The sequence below is a fragment of the Dendropsophus ebraccatus genome, chromosome 6, assembly GCF_027789765.1.
Source record: "Dendropsophus ebraccatus isolate aDenEbr1 chromosome 6, aDenEbr1.pat, whole genome shotgun sequence".
In the NCBI taxonomy this organism is placed as follows: Eukaryota; Metazoa; Chordata; class Amphibia; order Anura; family Hylidae; genus Dendropsophus; species Dendropsophus ebraccatus.
Window position 1 is genome coordinate 105,809,216 of NC_091459.1, and position 18,378 is coordinate 105,827,593.

Here is an 18,378-nt window from a genome sequence, read left to right on the forward strand (position 1 = left end):
AATGGATCTCTGCTGAATCTAAGAATCAACAAAATAAAACTCCCAGTGACGGATATGAAGAAAAATGTACTTTATATAGAAACGAGGAAAATTGCATACATTGCGTCTTTGTGCTTGTCAGTCGTATATGTATAGAACAGTATGTCTTTGCACTAATAAATATTTTACATTTTACAATTTTTTTGTCATTTTATTTTTAATTTTAGAAAAGAGACACAATATTAGTGAAGTTGTATGTCACTTTTAACATTTCCTATCAACCAAAGGGAAAAAAAAACAAAACAGCCAGATAAGATTTATCTGTATCAGAAAATAAAATACACGCAATTACAAAAAATGTACAGGTATGGAGACAGGTTGAGCCTGCAGAAGAGCACAGTGTTATAGTGGCCTAATCTCCAGCACTTGCTTCCTTTCCATTTTCATCTACTTCCAAATATAGAAGAAGGTCAAGTTTATTTAGGGAGAAAAGTTACCACGTTCCCTTTAAAATGACAATTCACAGAGGTTACCACCTGGCAAAGTGTGCCACAAGCAAAGCGGCAAGAAGTAGCGATAGATTCCATGAGTTTAAGCTGGCGTTTCCGCTCACGCCTGGTGATCTCTCTTTATGGATTACACGTGTCTCTGTGTGGATGGCAGTGGAGTCTCCAGAAGCTGTTTTGACACACACAGTATCGGTGCAGCCATCTCCGCTCCCCGAGCCGCTGATGTCGTCACCTGCATAGATAAACAGAGAGGTTAGTACCGGATGACACATAGGTTAGCTAAACACTGCTATCCATTATCAGATGGCCACACCTGCTGATCATAGCTTATCTGATCATCCGCAATGAACAGGGGCTATATAGTGGTGGAGCTGCCCAATGAAGACTGCACTGAATGGTCAATATTGGTAAGAACAGGGCTCCTTTTAGCCCGTGCTATGTGATTTCCTACCTATTGGCTAATAAACCTCACATAAACCAGATCTGTGCTAAAATTGAAGTCTCTGTAGGTGCTTGTAAGCTTTACTCTGGGACAAAGTACAGCCTTGGTGGTTCACAATGTAACTTACTGCACAGTATTGTCAATTGCCAGAGGGAGGGGGATTAATCATTGATATGCTATGTAAGGGTGTGTTCCCACATGCAGAGGCCAATAGCCATGCCGTTGGTTACCAAATAAGGATATGATTTCCGCCACATGTGACTGCAAATGTGGGAGCTTAGCCTAATGGTGCGTTCACACGGGAAGATTATCGTTCGAATTTTTGCAAAAACGATCGCATTTGAGCAATAATCGACTCGTGTAAACACAGCAAACGTTGGTCAATCGCAAAAAATTTGCAGATCGCTTTGTGTAAACAGTCTTTCAAAGATTCACCCTATGTGTGAGATGGGCTTAAGCAAACTTAAAGACTATTGCAATAACAATTTTTTTAACGATTTATTTGTATTTGTAATAAAAACCAAATTGTTGCTTCAAAATCGTTAAACGATCAATTGGGCGAATTATTGCTTTGTGTCAAACTGAGCAAAAGGCAAGAAGTTGTAGAGGAAAGATCTCTGCTGGAAATTCCTCCTCTAGTCAGCTCTTGCAGAGTTCGAGCAGAATTCAAGCAGCATTTAAACCCCATTGACTTCTATAGGATTCCTCTAGCACAGGGGTGTGTTAAACTCAAATACACAGTGGGACAAAATTATAAAACTGGACAAACTGGCGGGCCAAATTTTGATAATTATTGAAGCGCGACTGCGGTGGTCCTGGCACTGTCGGTGGCGTGCATCTCCCAGCGCTGTGCACTATAATAAATGACATGATAAATTGCTATGACATGATTAAACCCCATCCCATGTAATAGCCAGCCCCCCTTCCCCCAAATATTGCCCCATGTAGTAGCCAACCCAACCAAAATTGCCCGACATAGTAGCCAGCCCTCCCAGTAGTGCCCAAATAGTAGCCAGCCCCCCCAAGTGTCCTATATAGGAGCCAGCCCTCTAAAATAGTCTCCTATAGTAGCCAGCCCTCCCCATAGTCTCATATAGTAGCCAGCCCTCACCATAGGCTCATATAGTAGCCAGCCCTCCCCCATAGTCCCGTTTATAGCAGCCATGGAGGGCAGATTTAATTCAAACTCTGAATTGCCTGGCGGGCCAAAGATAATGACACTGCGGGCCAAATTTTGCCCCCAGGCCAGAGTTTAACATGACTGCTCTAGCAGAATCCACGGATAATCTCCAGTGGATTCCATGCGCACTTCTGCTTGAACATCTGGCCGTCCCATAGGCTTCATTCTATGTTCAGGCGGATTCCGCCTTCTGTCCAAAGAATTGACATGTTAATTTTTTTGGGCAGACGGCAGAATCTGCCTAAATAAAATGGAGCCTATGGGACGGGCAGATCTTCAAGCAGGGGCGAGCGCACGGAATATGCTGGAGGTAATCCGCGTGGATTCCGTAGTCTGAACGCACCTTTAGGGTATAAACCCACACACCGTATACGCAGCAAATACGCAGCAGATTTGATGGTGAAGATTTGATGCTGTGTTCAGTTATTTACATCTAATCTGCTGCGTATTTGCTGCGTGTTTGTTGCGTATTTGCTGCGTATCGCAGCAGTAAATATGCTGCGTATATGGTGTGTGGGTTTATACCCTAAGAATTGCCATGTCAATTGTTGGGCGGAAAGCAGATCAGCGGCAGAATATTCTGCACAGAAATTTCGCCATGTGAACAGCAGGGCACAAACCCCATTGAACTCAATGGAAAATTGATCTGCACCAATTTTTCAGGTGGAATTTTAAGCATGCAAATTTCTTGCCTTTTGCTCATTGTGAACTGGCCCTAATTCTAACGGTAAGCAACACAGCATTTCAAACATTCGCAATATAAAATGTGCCTGAAACTATGTACATGTGCAATTGTGGTAACGTAGCACCATTTGCTGCAATCTCAGGAAAATCACAGCACAAATATAGACAAAAACTGCTGTATAACTACTATATATTCTGATCCCATAGGTATAGCAGCATCCTATATATCTGAATGGGGTGGGGTGCAGCCAGAAGAGATCTGATAGGTGATGATGTCATCCTGTAGTTAACAGGACACCAGCTTACCCAGGACAGATCACTTGCTCTGACGCATTAAACGTTGTGATTTTCTGTGGGTCAGGCTTGCGAACACATAACCCAATTAAAGTAATGAAATGCATGGGTAAATCTGTGCTGGAATGAAATAAATGGGGCTGTAGGACTAGTTAAAGCGACTCTGTACCCACAATCTGCCCCCCAAACCGCTTGTACTGCCGGATTGCTGCTTTTAATCTGTCCTGGGGTCCATTTGGCAGGTGATGCAGTTATTGTCCTAATAAACAACTTTTAATATTCCAGTACTGTGTCAAACTGGCATGGCCAAGAGTGTCAGTGCCCTAGGCATACAACGCCTCTCCATCCCTCCTCCCCACCCTCTTCATCATTAGGAATGCCCCATGGCAGGATTTCTCCTATTCATCACTTGTCTAAACACTGCACAGGTGCCTTAACGATCCAGCACATGTGCAGTGTTCAGACAAGTGATGAATAGGAGAAATCTTACCCAGGGGCATCCCTAATAATGACAAGGGCGGGGAGGAGATGCGTCGCAGGCCTAGGGCACAGACACAGTTTGGCACAGGGCTACAGCTATCTGATGGTACAAGGGGGATTTCGGGGGGGGGGGGGGGGGGGTTGGGGGAGGGGGCAGATTGATGGTACAGAGTACTTTAAAGTGATGTTGATATGGGGGAAAAAATAAACATGCAGTGCTTTTTTAAAAAGAACCTATGAACCCCATGAAATAACAATTCTGGAGCATCTTTTCTTATAGCTCAGTGTCTGCCGTTCCTTTGTGATTCTTACTAGAAATGTATACAGACTTAGCCCATAATCTTCCAGTTATCTGTATGGAGTTTTATATTCTGGCTGCATTGCCACATAAAAGGAAGTGATTCTACTGTAAAAATAACTATGCAAGATTATTTATGCCATTCCCTTGTATATTCTAGTAGGTTCGTCACAGATGAATGTTGCTCATTTATTGGTATCTCTGGAGAAAAAAATGCAATCCTCAAGATCAAGGAAAGAAGAATCTGCATGGGACAAAACAGCCCAGACACAGAGCCTTTGATATGATCAGCACAAGAGGGCTGATCCTCTCTGATCCGTAGGGATCACCATAAAACTGCAGCGTTACACTCTGTACTGTTCACTTACTTGTGTCTTGGAAGTCGACGTCATTTCCATTGTAGGCATTGCGGAGACGATTAGTCATAATCTTCAGCTGCATGATCTGCTGACGGATTGTCATGTCAGGTTTTGTAATATCCACATCAATCTCCGGATTATTTATCTGGCTGGCGAGTCCACTGCCCATACGCTCAGGCATGTACCTACAAGACAAAAAACCCATAATGTTAAAGAATTTATAGGAAATTAAAAGATAAAACGCCAAACCTGGCTTTACACCAGCAGACTGACCTTGCTCTGGCTATTCCATTCCAGCAATTGTCTTCATTGCCTGGACCAGCGATTAACTTGTCACTGCAGAATATGTTTGGTAGAGAGATCCAATAATCTTGGATTTCAGTAAGCATCACTTTAACATCTGAAACCTTTAAAAAAAAAAATAATTATCACATTTGGTGCATTGTGTGGGAGGTGTCATAAACAAGACTTAAAGGGGCATTCCCATATGGACATTTTTGGCATATCCACAGGATATGTCAAACATGTCTGATAGATATGGAGCAACACCTATCTCAATATCGAGGGTGCTCTGGCCCCCTCCATCCAGTTTACAGGCACCGAAGACGGTTGGGAAGCCAAAAACAGCTGAGCAGTTAATGGGGGATATACATACAGCTACCTATGCTGTTTTTGTGGCTTGAGAGTTAAGGAAACTGCATAGCTTGCAGTGCTGCACTGTGCAACATTAACAGCAATAAGTGTTATGCCAACGTGTATAACAGCTGCCTCCACTGTTTACGGCTATTGGATCACCTCCAGCAGCTGGTAGTACGCCAGAGGGGTCAACAGGATCCTGTATATGGAGATAGGTGTGGGTCCCCACATTTATCAGACATGTAGACTTGATATGACATTACATGTGCAGATGGGAAAAAGCCTTTGATGGATTTCAATATTAATGCATGTGAGATATGTTAAACTAATAGTCAGGTCTGGACGGCAGCAGAGTATTTTCTTCTTGTGGTCATCTGAGGATTAAAGGGTAAGGTAAGCATTCAAAGACAGATGTCTGTTCTCAGACCCTCTATACACCAGCACAGCAGGGATAACATCTCTCTTCTCAGCAAGAAACGACTCCTATATTGAGGCTTCATGTTCACACTCATACAGCACATGAGGCTCCATTGTAAAGTCTGTGAAATTACAGGAATTTTTTGACCCATTACATTCTTGCAAAATGATGGACAAGCAGAAGACCACACAGACTACATGAAAGCCAACGGGGTCTGTCATTCCCCATTCATGTCCATTAGTAAAGCGGCTCCATTTGTCAGTGCCCAACAGCAACCATGATGCAGGCTGTGATGCAATGTGACCCGATCTCTGTATGCATTCTAATGCAGAGAAGGCTGTTATTAACTGGGAAGGACCACCCTGGACTCAAGCCAAGACTGAGCCCTATGGTTTACACGGAGCGATAATTTGCCCAGTCGAACGATTATCGATTTCAAAACAACAATATGTTTTTTTTATAACGATCAGCGTTTAGATGAAACGATATATCATTAGGAAAAATCATTATTGCCATCGTTTTAAAATCGCTTAAGCCTATCTCACGCATAGGGTAAATCGGTAAAAGACTGTTTATACGAAGCGATCTGCGAATTTTAAGCGAACGACCAACGACTTGAGAACATGTTTAAAGATCAGAATGAACGCTTTCTCGCTCGTCGCTTAATCGTTCGCTGTTTACATGAGCTGCTTATCACTGAAATGCGATCGTTATCGTGAAAATTTGATCTATAATCTTTCCGTGTAAACAGACCATTATGTATATCGATCTGCTCAACTCCTCAACATGATGCTGGCAGACTGGAATGCATTTTCAATACGACAGACTCCCATTAATTTAATATATATATATATATATACATATATATATATAATATTATTTTTGTAACTGCCCCATCAGTGCAGGAGGCCACATATGCACAGTGCCCTGCCGTGGGGGAGATATATTGCCCCTGGTACATTCTGCTGTAACCCTGTGCAGCATATTTAATATCAAACAAACAAAGGCTTCAGATCTAATACACAAGACTAGCTCACAATTCCAGGAACGCAGCCTGGCTGACCACTTCTTAGAAGTGTCGGAAATAAGACATTAAAAACATTTTTAACATCTGTTTGCAAATCACTATGCACTATGTAGCCAGCAAGAGAGACGAACGTGCCCCCAAAATACATCGCACTTCTTTGTAGCTGCTGCCCATTTTTCAGCACTTAGTAATTTGCCCTTTAAATCTTGGCTCTGGCTGGGGAACACTTGGGAATAAGCTTATAATAATAATTATTATATAACGCACAGTCTGTCAGTTATTAATATGTTCTCAGTAAGCCGCATGCTGGATTCTGCTCGGATCGGCTATTTAGAGGCCAAAAATAACAGAACAACATACTGCGGCTAGAAGCAAACCAAAACAGGGTTCAATCACTGCAGCGTACAGCGAGGCTGGCCGCTCCTCAGCATAGCTTATGGCTTGGATTAAAGTGTGGAAATAAACGCACAGGAGTTACAGTAGATGTCATCAATGTGTTATACTAATGGTCAGGCCGGGCGCAGACAGGAGGATTTTCTAGATTGAGTTCTGAAATTGTTACACTAGGGTTTAGGGTTAAGGAAATGAAGCTTGTTGGCTGGAAGTGAACTGAAACCTTTCCTTTGCTGTGTGATTTGTTATTAGGCTTTGAAAGTAAAGAATATATATATATATATATATATATATATATATATATATAGTGAAGATTTGAGAGAAGCTCAAACCTTGATATACCCAAAATACACATATATGTATATCAACACAATACACATACATATATACACATATATATCTATTTACCTGGGCACAACATACACATATAATGCACACTTATATAAACACATAGGGGGAGATTTATCAAGGATACCATTCATCATCATTATCACCAGATCACCAGATTCTTGCCTTCTCTCTGGTATACGTCAGCCATAACCCAGGACATGTGGCCTCCTCACGCACCAGATTTCTCATGATTTACGCCCACTCCCAAGCAGGGGTAGGTTTGTACCGCAATACCTGTGCCAGGTGCAGGGATGGCTTTACGAAGAGGTTACATAGTTACATAGTTAATACGGTTGAAAAAAGACACGTGTCCATCAAGTTCAACCAAGGAGGGGATGGATACAGGGAAGGGGGAGGGGTGATAGGTTCTATACATATGCATTTATATTATTTTGGTCTAAGAACTTGTCTAGCCCTGTTTTGAAGCCATCTACAGTTGTTGCTGTGACCAGATCCTGTGGTAGACTGTTCCACAGATTCACAGTTCTCATTTCTCATGGTGTACGCCTCTTAGTAAATCCATCTGGGGAAAAGGGGCGGGGCTTTATTTAAGGCTGGTGTATTTGTATGCCACACTTGGTAAATGTCCTCCATAATACATATGGTTACATAGATACACATATAAAACATTTACTTACATCTATCTATCTATCTATCTATCTATCTATCTATCTATCTATCTATCTATCTATCTATCTCATGACAAGTGTAAATGCATACATATAAACAAAAGTGTGTGCACTATGTGCAAAATTTGTTAAACTGTCTGCTCTAAGCTAAAACTGTCTAATGGCTCCTTCAGACCAGGATTTATCAAAATGACTTGTCAACCTATCCTGGCACAGACAGGCACAGGCCCCATTCATTTCAATAGCCTAAGTGCAGTCAGCTAGTGACTATGTTCAGATAATTTTCCAAGCGTATCCAATATTTTGACAGTGTCTCAAAGTATATGTGCCTCGGCAGCACAAAAACCATGGTGTGAACCCTGCCCAAGAGCTGGACAATTCTTGTTTATCTCCACCAAAGTATACACATATACAAACCTACACATATACATAATACTACACAGATATACAATTATGGTACTTACATACATATACACAAAATACATACTGGACACTTACAAACCTACACACAATACATGTATACACAATACATATACCAGCATACATACAAACATAATGCATATACCTATATACTGTATACACAATACAGTTATAGTACACACACATAATGCATATGTCTACATACCTACATACACACAAGCACAACTGTGATGTCATAGTGTATAGTACAAACATACTATATATTGTCCCTATCACTACACTCTGTCTAATAGTTCAGTCTCTCCATCCACGGTCCAGATAACTGCAAATGGTGGCCCTTCCGCCGATCACTTACCAGGTTGTCCATACTGGGAATAGTGGATTTATCTTCCTGAGCAGCCTTTCCTTTTCTCTTTCTCTCCTCTGTCTTGGGGCCCTTGTTGCCCTTTTTGGGATTTCCACAACTTTTAAAAACCTGTAGAAAAAAATAATAAGGACTGTCGTAATGATGTAACATGTAAGGAATAATAATAAGGCTATGTTCACACTGCCTCCGAGGCTCTGTTAGGTGCTTCCCCACGTCCTAGCAACCAATGAATAACAAGGACCTGTGCTACCCCCACATTGTATAAGCCGCTATCCAATGATACAGTGGGTCCCATCTGAATGATATCTGGAGCTATGCCCCTTTAAATCCACTCTAGCCTTTAGCATGGCAGAAAGATGATCTTAGTAGAGGAGCTTAGTAACGTCGATCAGCCATCGATCTTTGACAGCACTGGATTATCCTCTCTATTTCATGTACTTTCATGTGCCACATATTACATCGGCATTTACCTTGTTTGTTATCACCTCCTTGTTCTCTTGCATATGCGTAATGGCTTCTGAGATCTTTGTGTGGATGGTTCCCACAATGTTCTCCACTCCAGAGACTCCATTAAACTTGCCGGCCACCAGCAATAAGGATTCTAAGAAAAGTACATAGAAAAAGCTGCCGTTATTTCCATATATTTGTGCGGCATACAGAATATCAGTAATTGCAGATCCGATCACTGGATGTATAGCAGAATAGTCATATATTGTGTTCATAGCTGACGCATTGCTGACCTTTATAGTCATTTACCTCATTCTGCATCCTCCACTTTTATCCTCTACTCTTATCGTCCAGTTGCGCTAACATTATTCTTTTACCTTGTCGGACTAATATACAAGGGTCAGATTTCTATGAAAGGTACTTTACAAAGGAAGAACAAGCCAGTGCCTCCATTTATAAGAGCTTTTGTTTTCTTTGCTGTATATAGTTGTGCTATGTATTGGCCATCCTTTGTATTATAATAGGAGGGAAAAAAAGGATACAAACGTGTAAAGGTCAATGTGCTGATAAAGCATCTGGGTAATGTATAATCAATCCTGACCATGAGGGTTATTGTTATTCTAGGTCAGAATAATCATCCAATTCCCAGTGTCTCAGCACAACCTTCCATATATTAATATAGACATCGCTGTGCTGCAGTCAATTCACTGTCAATCCATCTTCTTTCATCCAGCGTCTAACATAGTTACTACCACATCTCACTTATATAGGGGACTAAAAACAGCCAAGTTTAGCAACTACTGGTCCAAGGCTAAGAACAGGGAAAAGAAAACAAAACAGATTTGTAAATTACTTCTATTTAAAAATCTCCAGTCCTCCAGTACTCATCAGCTGCTGTATGTCCTGCACAAAGTGGTGTTTTTTTTTTACAGTCTGACACAGTGCTCTCTGCTGCTACCTCTGTCCATGATAGGAACTGTCCACAGCAGTAGCAAATCCCTATAGAAAACATCTCCAGATTTGGAAAGAGGTGGCAGTAGAGAGCACTGTGTCAGATTGGATATAAATCTTCACTTTCTGCAAGACATACAGCAGCTGATAAGTACTGGAAGGCTCGAGATTTTTTTTTTTAATAGAAGTCATTTACAAATCTACATAACTTTTTGGCACCAGTTGGTTTAAAAAATTTTTTTTGTCCAATGTACCCCTTTAACCCTTTGAGGACCAGGCCCAAAATGACCCAGTGGACCGCGCAAATTTTGATCTTAGTGCTTTCGTTTTTCCCTCCTCCCCTTCTAAGAGCTCTAGCACTCTCAGTTTTCTATCTACAAGCCATGTAAGTGCTTGTTTTTTACAGGAATAGTTGTACTTTGTAATGGCGTCATTCATTTTACCATAACATGTATGATGGAATTCCAAATATATTATTTATGAAGATATAAATTGGTGAAATCGTAAGAAAGAATGCAATATGGTAACGTTTGGGGGGTTCCTGTGTCTACATAATGCACTATATGGTAAAAGCGACATGATACCATTATTCTATAGGTCAGTCCGAACACAACCATATGCAGGTTACACAGATTCTCTAATGTTATATATATATTTTTTTTATGAAATCCTTTTTTTTGGCAATTAAATATTAATAAAATGGGCCTATTTTGACGCTTATAACGGTTTTATTTTTTCACCTACGGGGCTGTATGGGGTGTCATTTTTTCCGCCATGATCTCTAGTTTTTATTAATACCATATTTGTGAAGATCGGACGTTTTGATCACTTTTTATTGATTTTTTTTAATATCTAATGTAACATAAAATCGGTAATCTGCACACTTTTTTCCCTCTTTTCGTGTACGCCGTTTACCGGTCGCAATGACGCTTGTTATATTTTAATAGATCGGACAATTACGCACGCTACGGTATATTATATGTTTATCTATTTATTCATTTTTATATGTTTTATTTATATAATGGGAAAGGGGGGTGATTTAGACTTTTATTGGGGGAGGGGCTTTGGGGTAGTGTGTTAGTGTTTTGAACTTTTTTTTTTTACACTTTTGAAGTCCCTTTGGGGGACTTGTACATACAATACTTAGATTTATACACTGATGAATGCTATGCCATAGGCATAGCATTGATCAGTGTTATCGGCGATCTGCTCATTGAGCCTGCCTGTGCAGGCTCAGTGTAGCAGATCGCTGATCGGACCGCACGGAGGCAGGTGAGAGACCTCCGGCAGTCCGTTTCAACGATCGGGACCCCCGCAGTAACACTGCGGGGGTCCCGATCGGTAAGTGACAGGGGACTCCCCCTGTCACTTACACTTAAACGCCGCGGTCGCGCCGCGGTCACGCCGCGATTGCGGCGTGTAAGGGGTTAATGACACGCGGCAGCGCGATCGCTGCAGCGTGTCATTGCCGGTGAGATCCCGGCTGCTGATTGCAGCCGGCCCCCACCTGCTATGAAGCGCGCTTCATAGCGGGAAAAACACCCAGGACGTAAGGTTACGTCATGGGTCGTCTGGGGACAGACTTCCATGACGTAACCCTACGTCCAGGGTCGTCTAGGGGTTAAAGGAGCTATGCCTTACTGACACTAGATTCTTGTGGCACATCGGACATTCTCAATATGATCCTTCACTATGAATACAAAGATGTGTCACATGATTACAGTCAGATATTTATATGATGTCTTACACACTTAAAGGAGAAGTCTGGCGAAAATTTGTATTAAAGTATTGTATTGCCCTCCAAAAGTTATACACATAACCAATATGCACTTATTATAGGAAATGCTTATGAAGTGCTTTTTTCCCTGCACTTACTACTGCATCAAGGCTTCACTTCCTGGATAACATGGTGATGTCACGACCCGACTCCCAGAGCTGTGCGGGCTGTGGCTGCTGGAGAGGATGATGGCAGGGGGACACTGAGGGACACAGGGCACTGGAGGGACACTGAGCATCCCTCTGCCATCATCCTCTCCAGCAGCCACAGTCTGCACAGCTCTGGGAGTCGGGTCGTGACATCACCATGTTATCCAGGAAGTGACATCACCATATTATCCAGGAAGTGACATCACCATTTTATCCAGGAAGTGACATCACCATGTTATCCAGGAAGTGACATCACCATGTTATCCAGGAAGTGAAGCTTTGATGCAGTAGTAAGTGCAGGGAAAAAAGCACTTTATAAGTAACTCCTGTAATAGGTGTATATTGGTGATTTGTATAACTTTTTGGGGGGGACAATACAATACTTTAATAAAAATTTTCGCCAGACTTCTCCTTTAACACTTCGATCATCACACAAGGCAAAGTATTCCAGCCTTACCATTACAAGATGGACTGGGAACTGATCATTTAGAACTGAGGGAAGTTAACTTACCAATCAGATTTCGCCATTCAGGGTCTAGATCGGCATGATTAGCGAGACATCCTCGCATGACGTTCCAGCAATAATTATCGCACGGCTTTATGTTGGAGTGCCCACGGCAGAGCGGACAATACATGAGCTTCATAACTCCACGCGTACATTCCTGACTCACAGGGACCTGCATGGATGAAACACAATTTTTTATCATTCGTCAAAATGGTACACCGTGTAATGCCTAGTGTGGGTATGAGGGGGCAGTACAGTCAATGGCAAAAAACATGAAGAAAATGCTGGATATTCCCCATTGGATTCTATAGAAACCAGTTGAAAAACAGCTGTTTGTGTAAACACATTCATTACATGGCCATAGTTGTTACATGTCAGGCCCCTTTTTTTAGCTGTTTATGGCCCAACATATATCCCATAAAAAAATGTTTTTTGAGCCTTAAAATTACAGCTCAAAAAACAGTGAATGAACATAGTCTTACATGCTGGAGAGCTGCTTTAGTTGACCCTGTGCCTCTTCCTGACATAGCGGAAAGACTTTACTGTAACTTACTAAACACTAATATATAATGTAATAATGATATATAATGGATGTGTGTTTGCATCAACAGAAAACCAGAATCAGAGGGAACCAGAGGAAGAGCCTTCAGTCCTGAGAACGGACAGTAAGCCGCTGAATATATTACCGTCAAACAAGGGTGAGGGGGGGCAGGAGGATGAGCAGAGAGAAGGCAGGAGCGCTACCCTTATACTGTACATAGGATATGAATATGTCGGAATATGCAGCTGTTCGCTTTGATCGCTCTTATTAGCCAAGTGGGACAATATTATTTGTGCCACGTGGGTTAATATAATATTAGACCTGTCCTGATACAATGCTGCCCTTACATGACAGATCTTCTGCAGTATTACAACAGCAAAGAAAATCTCATAATATTACGTCAGTGTATCTACTATGAGGGTGCCTTCACACCTACCGTATCGCAGCAGAAAATCCACACAGCGTCAAATCCACACTTACAAATCCGCTGCGGATCTGCAGCGGATTTGACAGTGCGTATTTAAGGCTGTGTTCATTCATTTAGTTAAATCTGCTGCGGATATGCAGCGGATTTTCTGCTGCAATACGGTAGGTGTGAAGGCGCCCTTAAAGGAGTTCTCCAGTGAAAATCTTTCATCTTTCTCTCAGAAAGTTTTATAGATTTGTCATTTACTTCTATTTAAAAATCTCAAGTCTTTGCATACTTATCAGCTGCTGTATGTCCTGCAGAAAATGCAGGAGAGGTTTTCTATGGGGATTTGCTGCTGCTCTGGATAGTTCCTGTCTCGGACAGAGGTGGCAGCAGAGAGCACTGTGTCAGACTGAAAAGAAAACAACATTTCCTGCAGGACATAAAGCAGCTGATAAGTATGGAAAGACCTGAGATTTTTAAACAGAGTACCACTTTAATTAAGAAATATGTGTGGACTTTATAAACAAACAAACAAACAAACAAACAAACAAACAAACAACCCTACTAGAGGCAACATGTACACATCAAAAACCAAACTCAAATTCACTATCCCATTGTAATCATCTGAGATCTTTTTCTGAAAGTCTGACACTATGTGGCCCATGGAACAGAGAGAGGGCCTAACCTAGGGCGGTATCATCATTACAGTGAACCTTTGCAAAATAAAAGGTGAAATTCTTTTTCTTTCATATCAGCTGGTGTCAGAAAGTTATATAGGTTTGGAATTTAAAAATTTAAATTTAAAAATATCTTCCCATACTTATCAGCTGCTGTATATCCTGCAGGAAGTGGTGTATTCTTTTCAGTCTGACACAGTGCTCTCTGCTGCCCCCTCTGTCCATGTCAGGAACTGACCAGAGCAGTAGCAAATCCCTATTAAAAAACCTTTTCTGCTCTGGACAGTTCCTGACATGGACAGAGATGGCAGCAGAGAGCACTGTGTCAGACAGGAAAGAATACACCACTTCCTGCAGGACATAGAGCAGCCGATAAGTACTGGAAGTCGAGATTTTTTAAATAGAAGTAAACTACAATTCTATATAACTTTCTGACACCAGTTGATTTGAAAGAAGTAAAAAAAAAAATCTCCACAGTACCCCTTTAATCACAGACAATACCACAATAGAGTAGTATTGTAGTTATGTGAAACTTGCTGGGGTCTACCTCTCGAACCCTTCTGAGTTTTTACTATACACCAATGCTCCTGATCCCCCTGCTGTACAGAGAACTACAGCCGACTCCATTCATTTGATATGTCTTCTAAAACCCCCTTCGATCATGAAGCGATGGCATATACTAACAATATGGTCTTGCCTCATAAGACTGTTATTATACCACACTGTTATCAGTGTAGTATAATACCATTATAATAAAATGACAGTGACATGTCCACATTAGCACTGTAAGCAGCACATACAGGACGCTCATTGTGACCACCTACCTGAGTTACCTTCTTGACAACATCAGCAGCAATGCCAAGTCCCTGGACAAAAGATCGGGCAGCAATAAATGCCCTGGTTGCTTTTAATTTCATTTCCCGTGGGATATCCCCAAATGGCTTCAGCTGGTCATACTGCTTCACCAAGCAGTCCAAGTATTCATAAGAAAAGGTGAACTGGGAGTTCTGTGTCTTGAACACTCTCTCCAGTAGGTGGCTCCAGAACTCTGTCAGGGCCTCCTCCAGATTCACTCCGGAGCCGCGGTAATACTGGCGTAGCTCTATGTACAAGTCTCTGAATATCTTTCCATCATTTTGACTGTAAAGTTCCCCATACTGGTTGGGAAATGTGTCCAGAAGGATCTGTTCAGATTTATTTAACAGGTCCTGGAAGTATCCTGGGGAGGACAGAGATGCATAAGGAATGTTATGGAACAACTCTGCTGTAATAGTTTGCTGTCAGTGTATAGTAACATTTTTGGTTAGATGCGCAGGTTAGACCTAAAAACCAGTTCACATAAATATGGTAGATAACTCACTGTATATACTGACAGCAGCTCCCTGTGTACCTCATAGAGCTAAAATCAGACTCCCCTCCTCCAGGCTGTGCTGCCCTGCTGTGTGGTGAGTCTGTCCATAAGATGGCTGACATGGAGCAGCATGTGACCATGCCCCGCCCCAGTGTCCTCCATAGCTCAATGGTGGACACTGGGGGCGGGGCATGATCACATGCTCCTCCATGTCAGCCATCTTATGGACAGAGACACCACAAAGCAGGACAGCACAGTCTGGAGGAGGGGAGTCTGATATTAGCTCTATGAGGTACACAGGGAGCTGCTGTCAGTATATACAGTGAGTACACTTACTAATACTATACACTGAACTATTTTACTATAAAGTGGCCAACACCTCAAAAGTAAAGATTTTGCAAAAATGATGCTGAGGATGAAGGTAAGAAAACTATCTTTATCCTCAGCGTTTTGTAGGCTATTGGAACATAACAGGGGGTTAGTCTCTTTAAAGGAAACCTGTTGAATTGTACATGTGGTCTAATCTATGCTAATGCTATATTAATGCTTGTACAGTTATAACAAAATACCTTTAATAAAATTTCTTAAAAAAAAAAACCTCTCCTGCTCTCCAGACTGGAAAGAATACACCACTTCCTGCAGGGCCTACAGTAGCTGATAAGTACTGGAAAATGTGAAGTAAAGGAAATGTGAAGTAAATTAGAAATCTCTGGCACTTTCTGGCACCAGTTGATTTGAAAGATTTTTTTTTTTTTGTGAACTACCCCTTTAACCCTTATCTACAGTATAGCTGAGGATTTCCCCTGGAGATATTCTCCCCATTCATGTCATGACAACTATTTTTTTGCTGAGGAGCTTGTTGTAAGTAGGAGAAGTCTCATCTCCGCCCTGGTGGACAATATGGAAGTATTTTTGTGTCCGTCCACCACTGCTTTTACCTCTAGTACGATCCCCAGCAGAAGATTTATAACTCCTGACCAAGTCTTACTCCTCCATTTCCCATCTTATGTGATTAGCACATATCCACATAGTCTGATGTAATATCATATTAAAGGTTCTTACTGTCAAAGTTTCGGGTCTGTGCGGAGAGCAAGCCCTGGATAGACCGGCTGGATTCACTCAGCGATCTGTCAAACTCCATTCTACTGATATTGGCGAAGTTTTCTTCCATCTCCGAGGTGCAGCAGGTGTAACCTTGTGGACAAATCCTCAAGTGTTCACCTAGAAGATGAAGTACAAGCATGAGCACATCCATCATCATATATTAGGCTGATTTTCTAATGTAGGTGCATATTTATAATAGAGCTGAGATCAGAGATGTATGTAGCAGAGAGGGTCCCATAGCAAACATAGAATAGGGCTTCTTGTACTGGGGTTGATGACATTGCTGCACATCTATCTTAGGCTGAATTCACACATTACGGGAAGTTGTCCGTGCTCACGGACAATTTTACAGACCATTGCTTTCTATTGGGCTTTTCAGACGTTCCGTGATTTCATAGATCCTTGATCTGTTCCATTAAAAAATAGGACATGTTATTACTCGGAACGGATGCACGGAAAGGATTCCCCATAGAAATCAATAAGATCCGTGTTTTTCACGGATGTGACATCCGTGTTCATCCGTAAAAAACACGGATGTAATGTAATCAATGTAATTTAAAATGCTTTAAACAGATCCGTGGAAAACACGGACACAGATGCAAAACGGATGATAAAACGGACTGTTTTGCACGGATCACGGAGGTAGCTAGCAAACCACAATCACGGACCAGGAAAAACACTGAACGTGTGAATGCAGCCTTAGGGCCAGTTTACTGAGCAAAAGTGGCTCAATCAGCGAGGAAAGTGTTCCACACGGAATACTCGTGGAATTCTTGCGAAATCAGCAAAGAAAGTGCGGAATGCAAGTGGAATTTCCTCGCATGTTGGAGGGAGACACGGACAATGTTGCAAAGTTGTCTTTTGAATTCTTTTTTTTTTTTTTTGACAATTCCACGTGCATTCCGCGCTGATGCCACACTGATTCCGCGCTGAAAAATCTCACAGAGGAAAATCAAAGCTCCGTTGATTTCTATAGGATTCCGCCGACGGAAGAATGAACATGTCCATTCTTCTGGCGGAAAGTGGATCTGCTGCGGAATTTCTATTAAACTCAATGGAAATTGGCTCTGCAGCAATTTTATGGGCTAAATTTTCCGCACTGAAATTCTGTCGCTTTTGCTCAGTGTGAACTGGACCTTAGGCATAAGGGACTGCCTTGATCCTTGTTTCCCATACCCCTGCACAGGTTTCCCTATACCAGACTGCGCCCCCTCTGTCCAGAAGCCTCATAGCAGCTGCATGGGCATCTCATAGTTATTTCTCAAGCTATGTGAGACCCACAATTTGTCTTTCCATAGGATATGACATAGGGTAGCGTTTTGCCTTGTGGAGAATCAGGCAATACTCTCTGGAAAGAATGGTATGCAAATGAGCAGCAGAGGCCTGGATTATTAGTCTGCGCTTCTTACAGCATATTAAGCAAATGTGTAAAATTCATTTTGCCCTCTATACCATCGTAGGAACAGGAACTTGTTAAATGATCATACATTTATCATAAAACCTACAATAGTGTAGAAATATCCTGTAGACATTACGCAGATGAATGAGTTTGTACATAATGCCAGAACCTGCCCCTAGCTAGTGTATAAATCATCATATACAGCCATTTACAATGGCTGACACCACTGAGACGTAACCCCAGAAAATTCAGGAAATCCATGCATACTCCTCTATTTCATTGCAGCTGGGTCTTAAAGGGATCCAGTATCTCCCAACAACATTCATACTCTTCTACACCTATCCTCATACATTTCAGCAGAAAACAATTGCAATAGTAATTGTAAATGTGTATCATAGACCATGGGGAAAAAAATGGGACAGAACTCATTTAGCTATGGGGAAATATACGCATGGGATGTATGATGGGAAAACAATGCATCACTCCACTGCCGTTGAAGGGGTTATCCAGCGCTACAAAAACATGGCCACTTTTCCCCCTCTCTTGTCTCCAGTTTGGGT

General features: G+C 41.8%; 1 protein-coding gene across 1 annotated transcript in view; it reads right to left on the reverse strand.

Annotated features, from left to right (window-relative positions):
• Nucleotides 1–55: 55 nt before the first annotated feature.
• GPC1 (glypican 1) overlaps nt 56–18,378 on the reverse strand; it is a 55,273-nt gene continuing 36,950 nt past the window's right edge. The window contains exons 2-9 of the mRNA XM_069975545.1: nt 16,378–16,536; nt 14,789–15,183; nt 12,341–12,506; nt 8,976–9,106; nt 8,494–8,613; nt 4,499–4,632; nt 4,235–4,410; nt 56–720 (exon numbers count right to left, since the gene is read on the reverse strand). Coding sequence (XP_069831646.1) covers nt 509–720; nt 4,235–4,410; nt 4,499–4,632; nt 8,494–8,613; nt 8,976–9,106; nt 12,341–12,506; nt 14,789–15,183; nt 16,378–16,536 — 1,493 coding nt within the window. The 3' untranslated portion in view covers nt 56–508. The remainder of the gene's footprint in view (nt 721–4,234; nt 4,411–4,498; nt 4,633–8,493; nt 8,614–8,975; nt 9,107–12,340; nt 12,507–14,788; nt 15,184–16,377; nt 16,537–18,378) is intronic.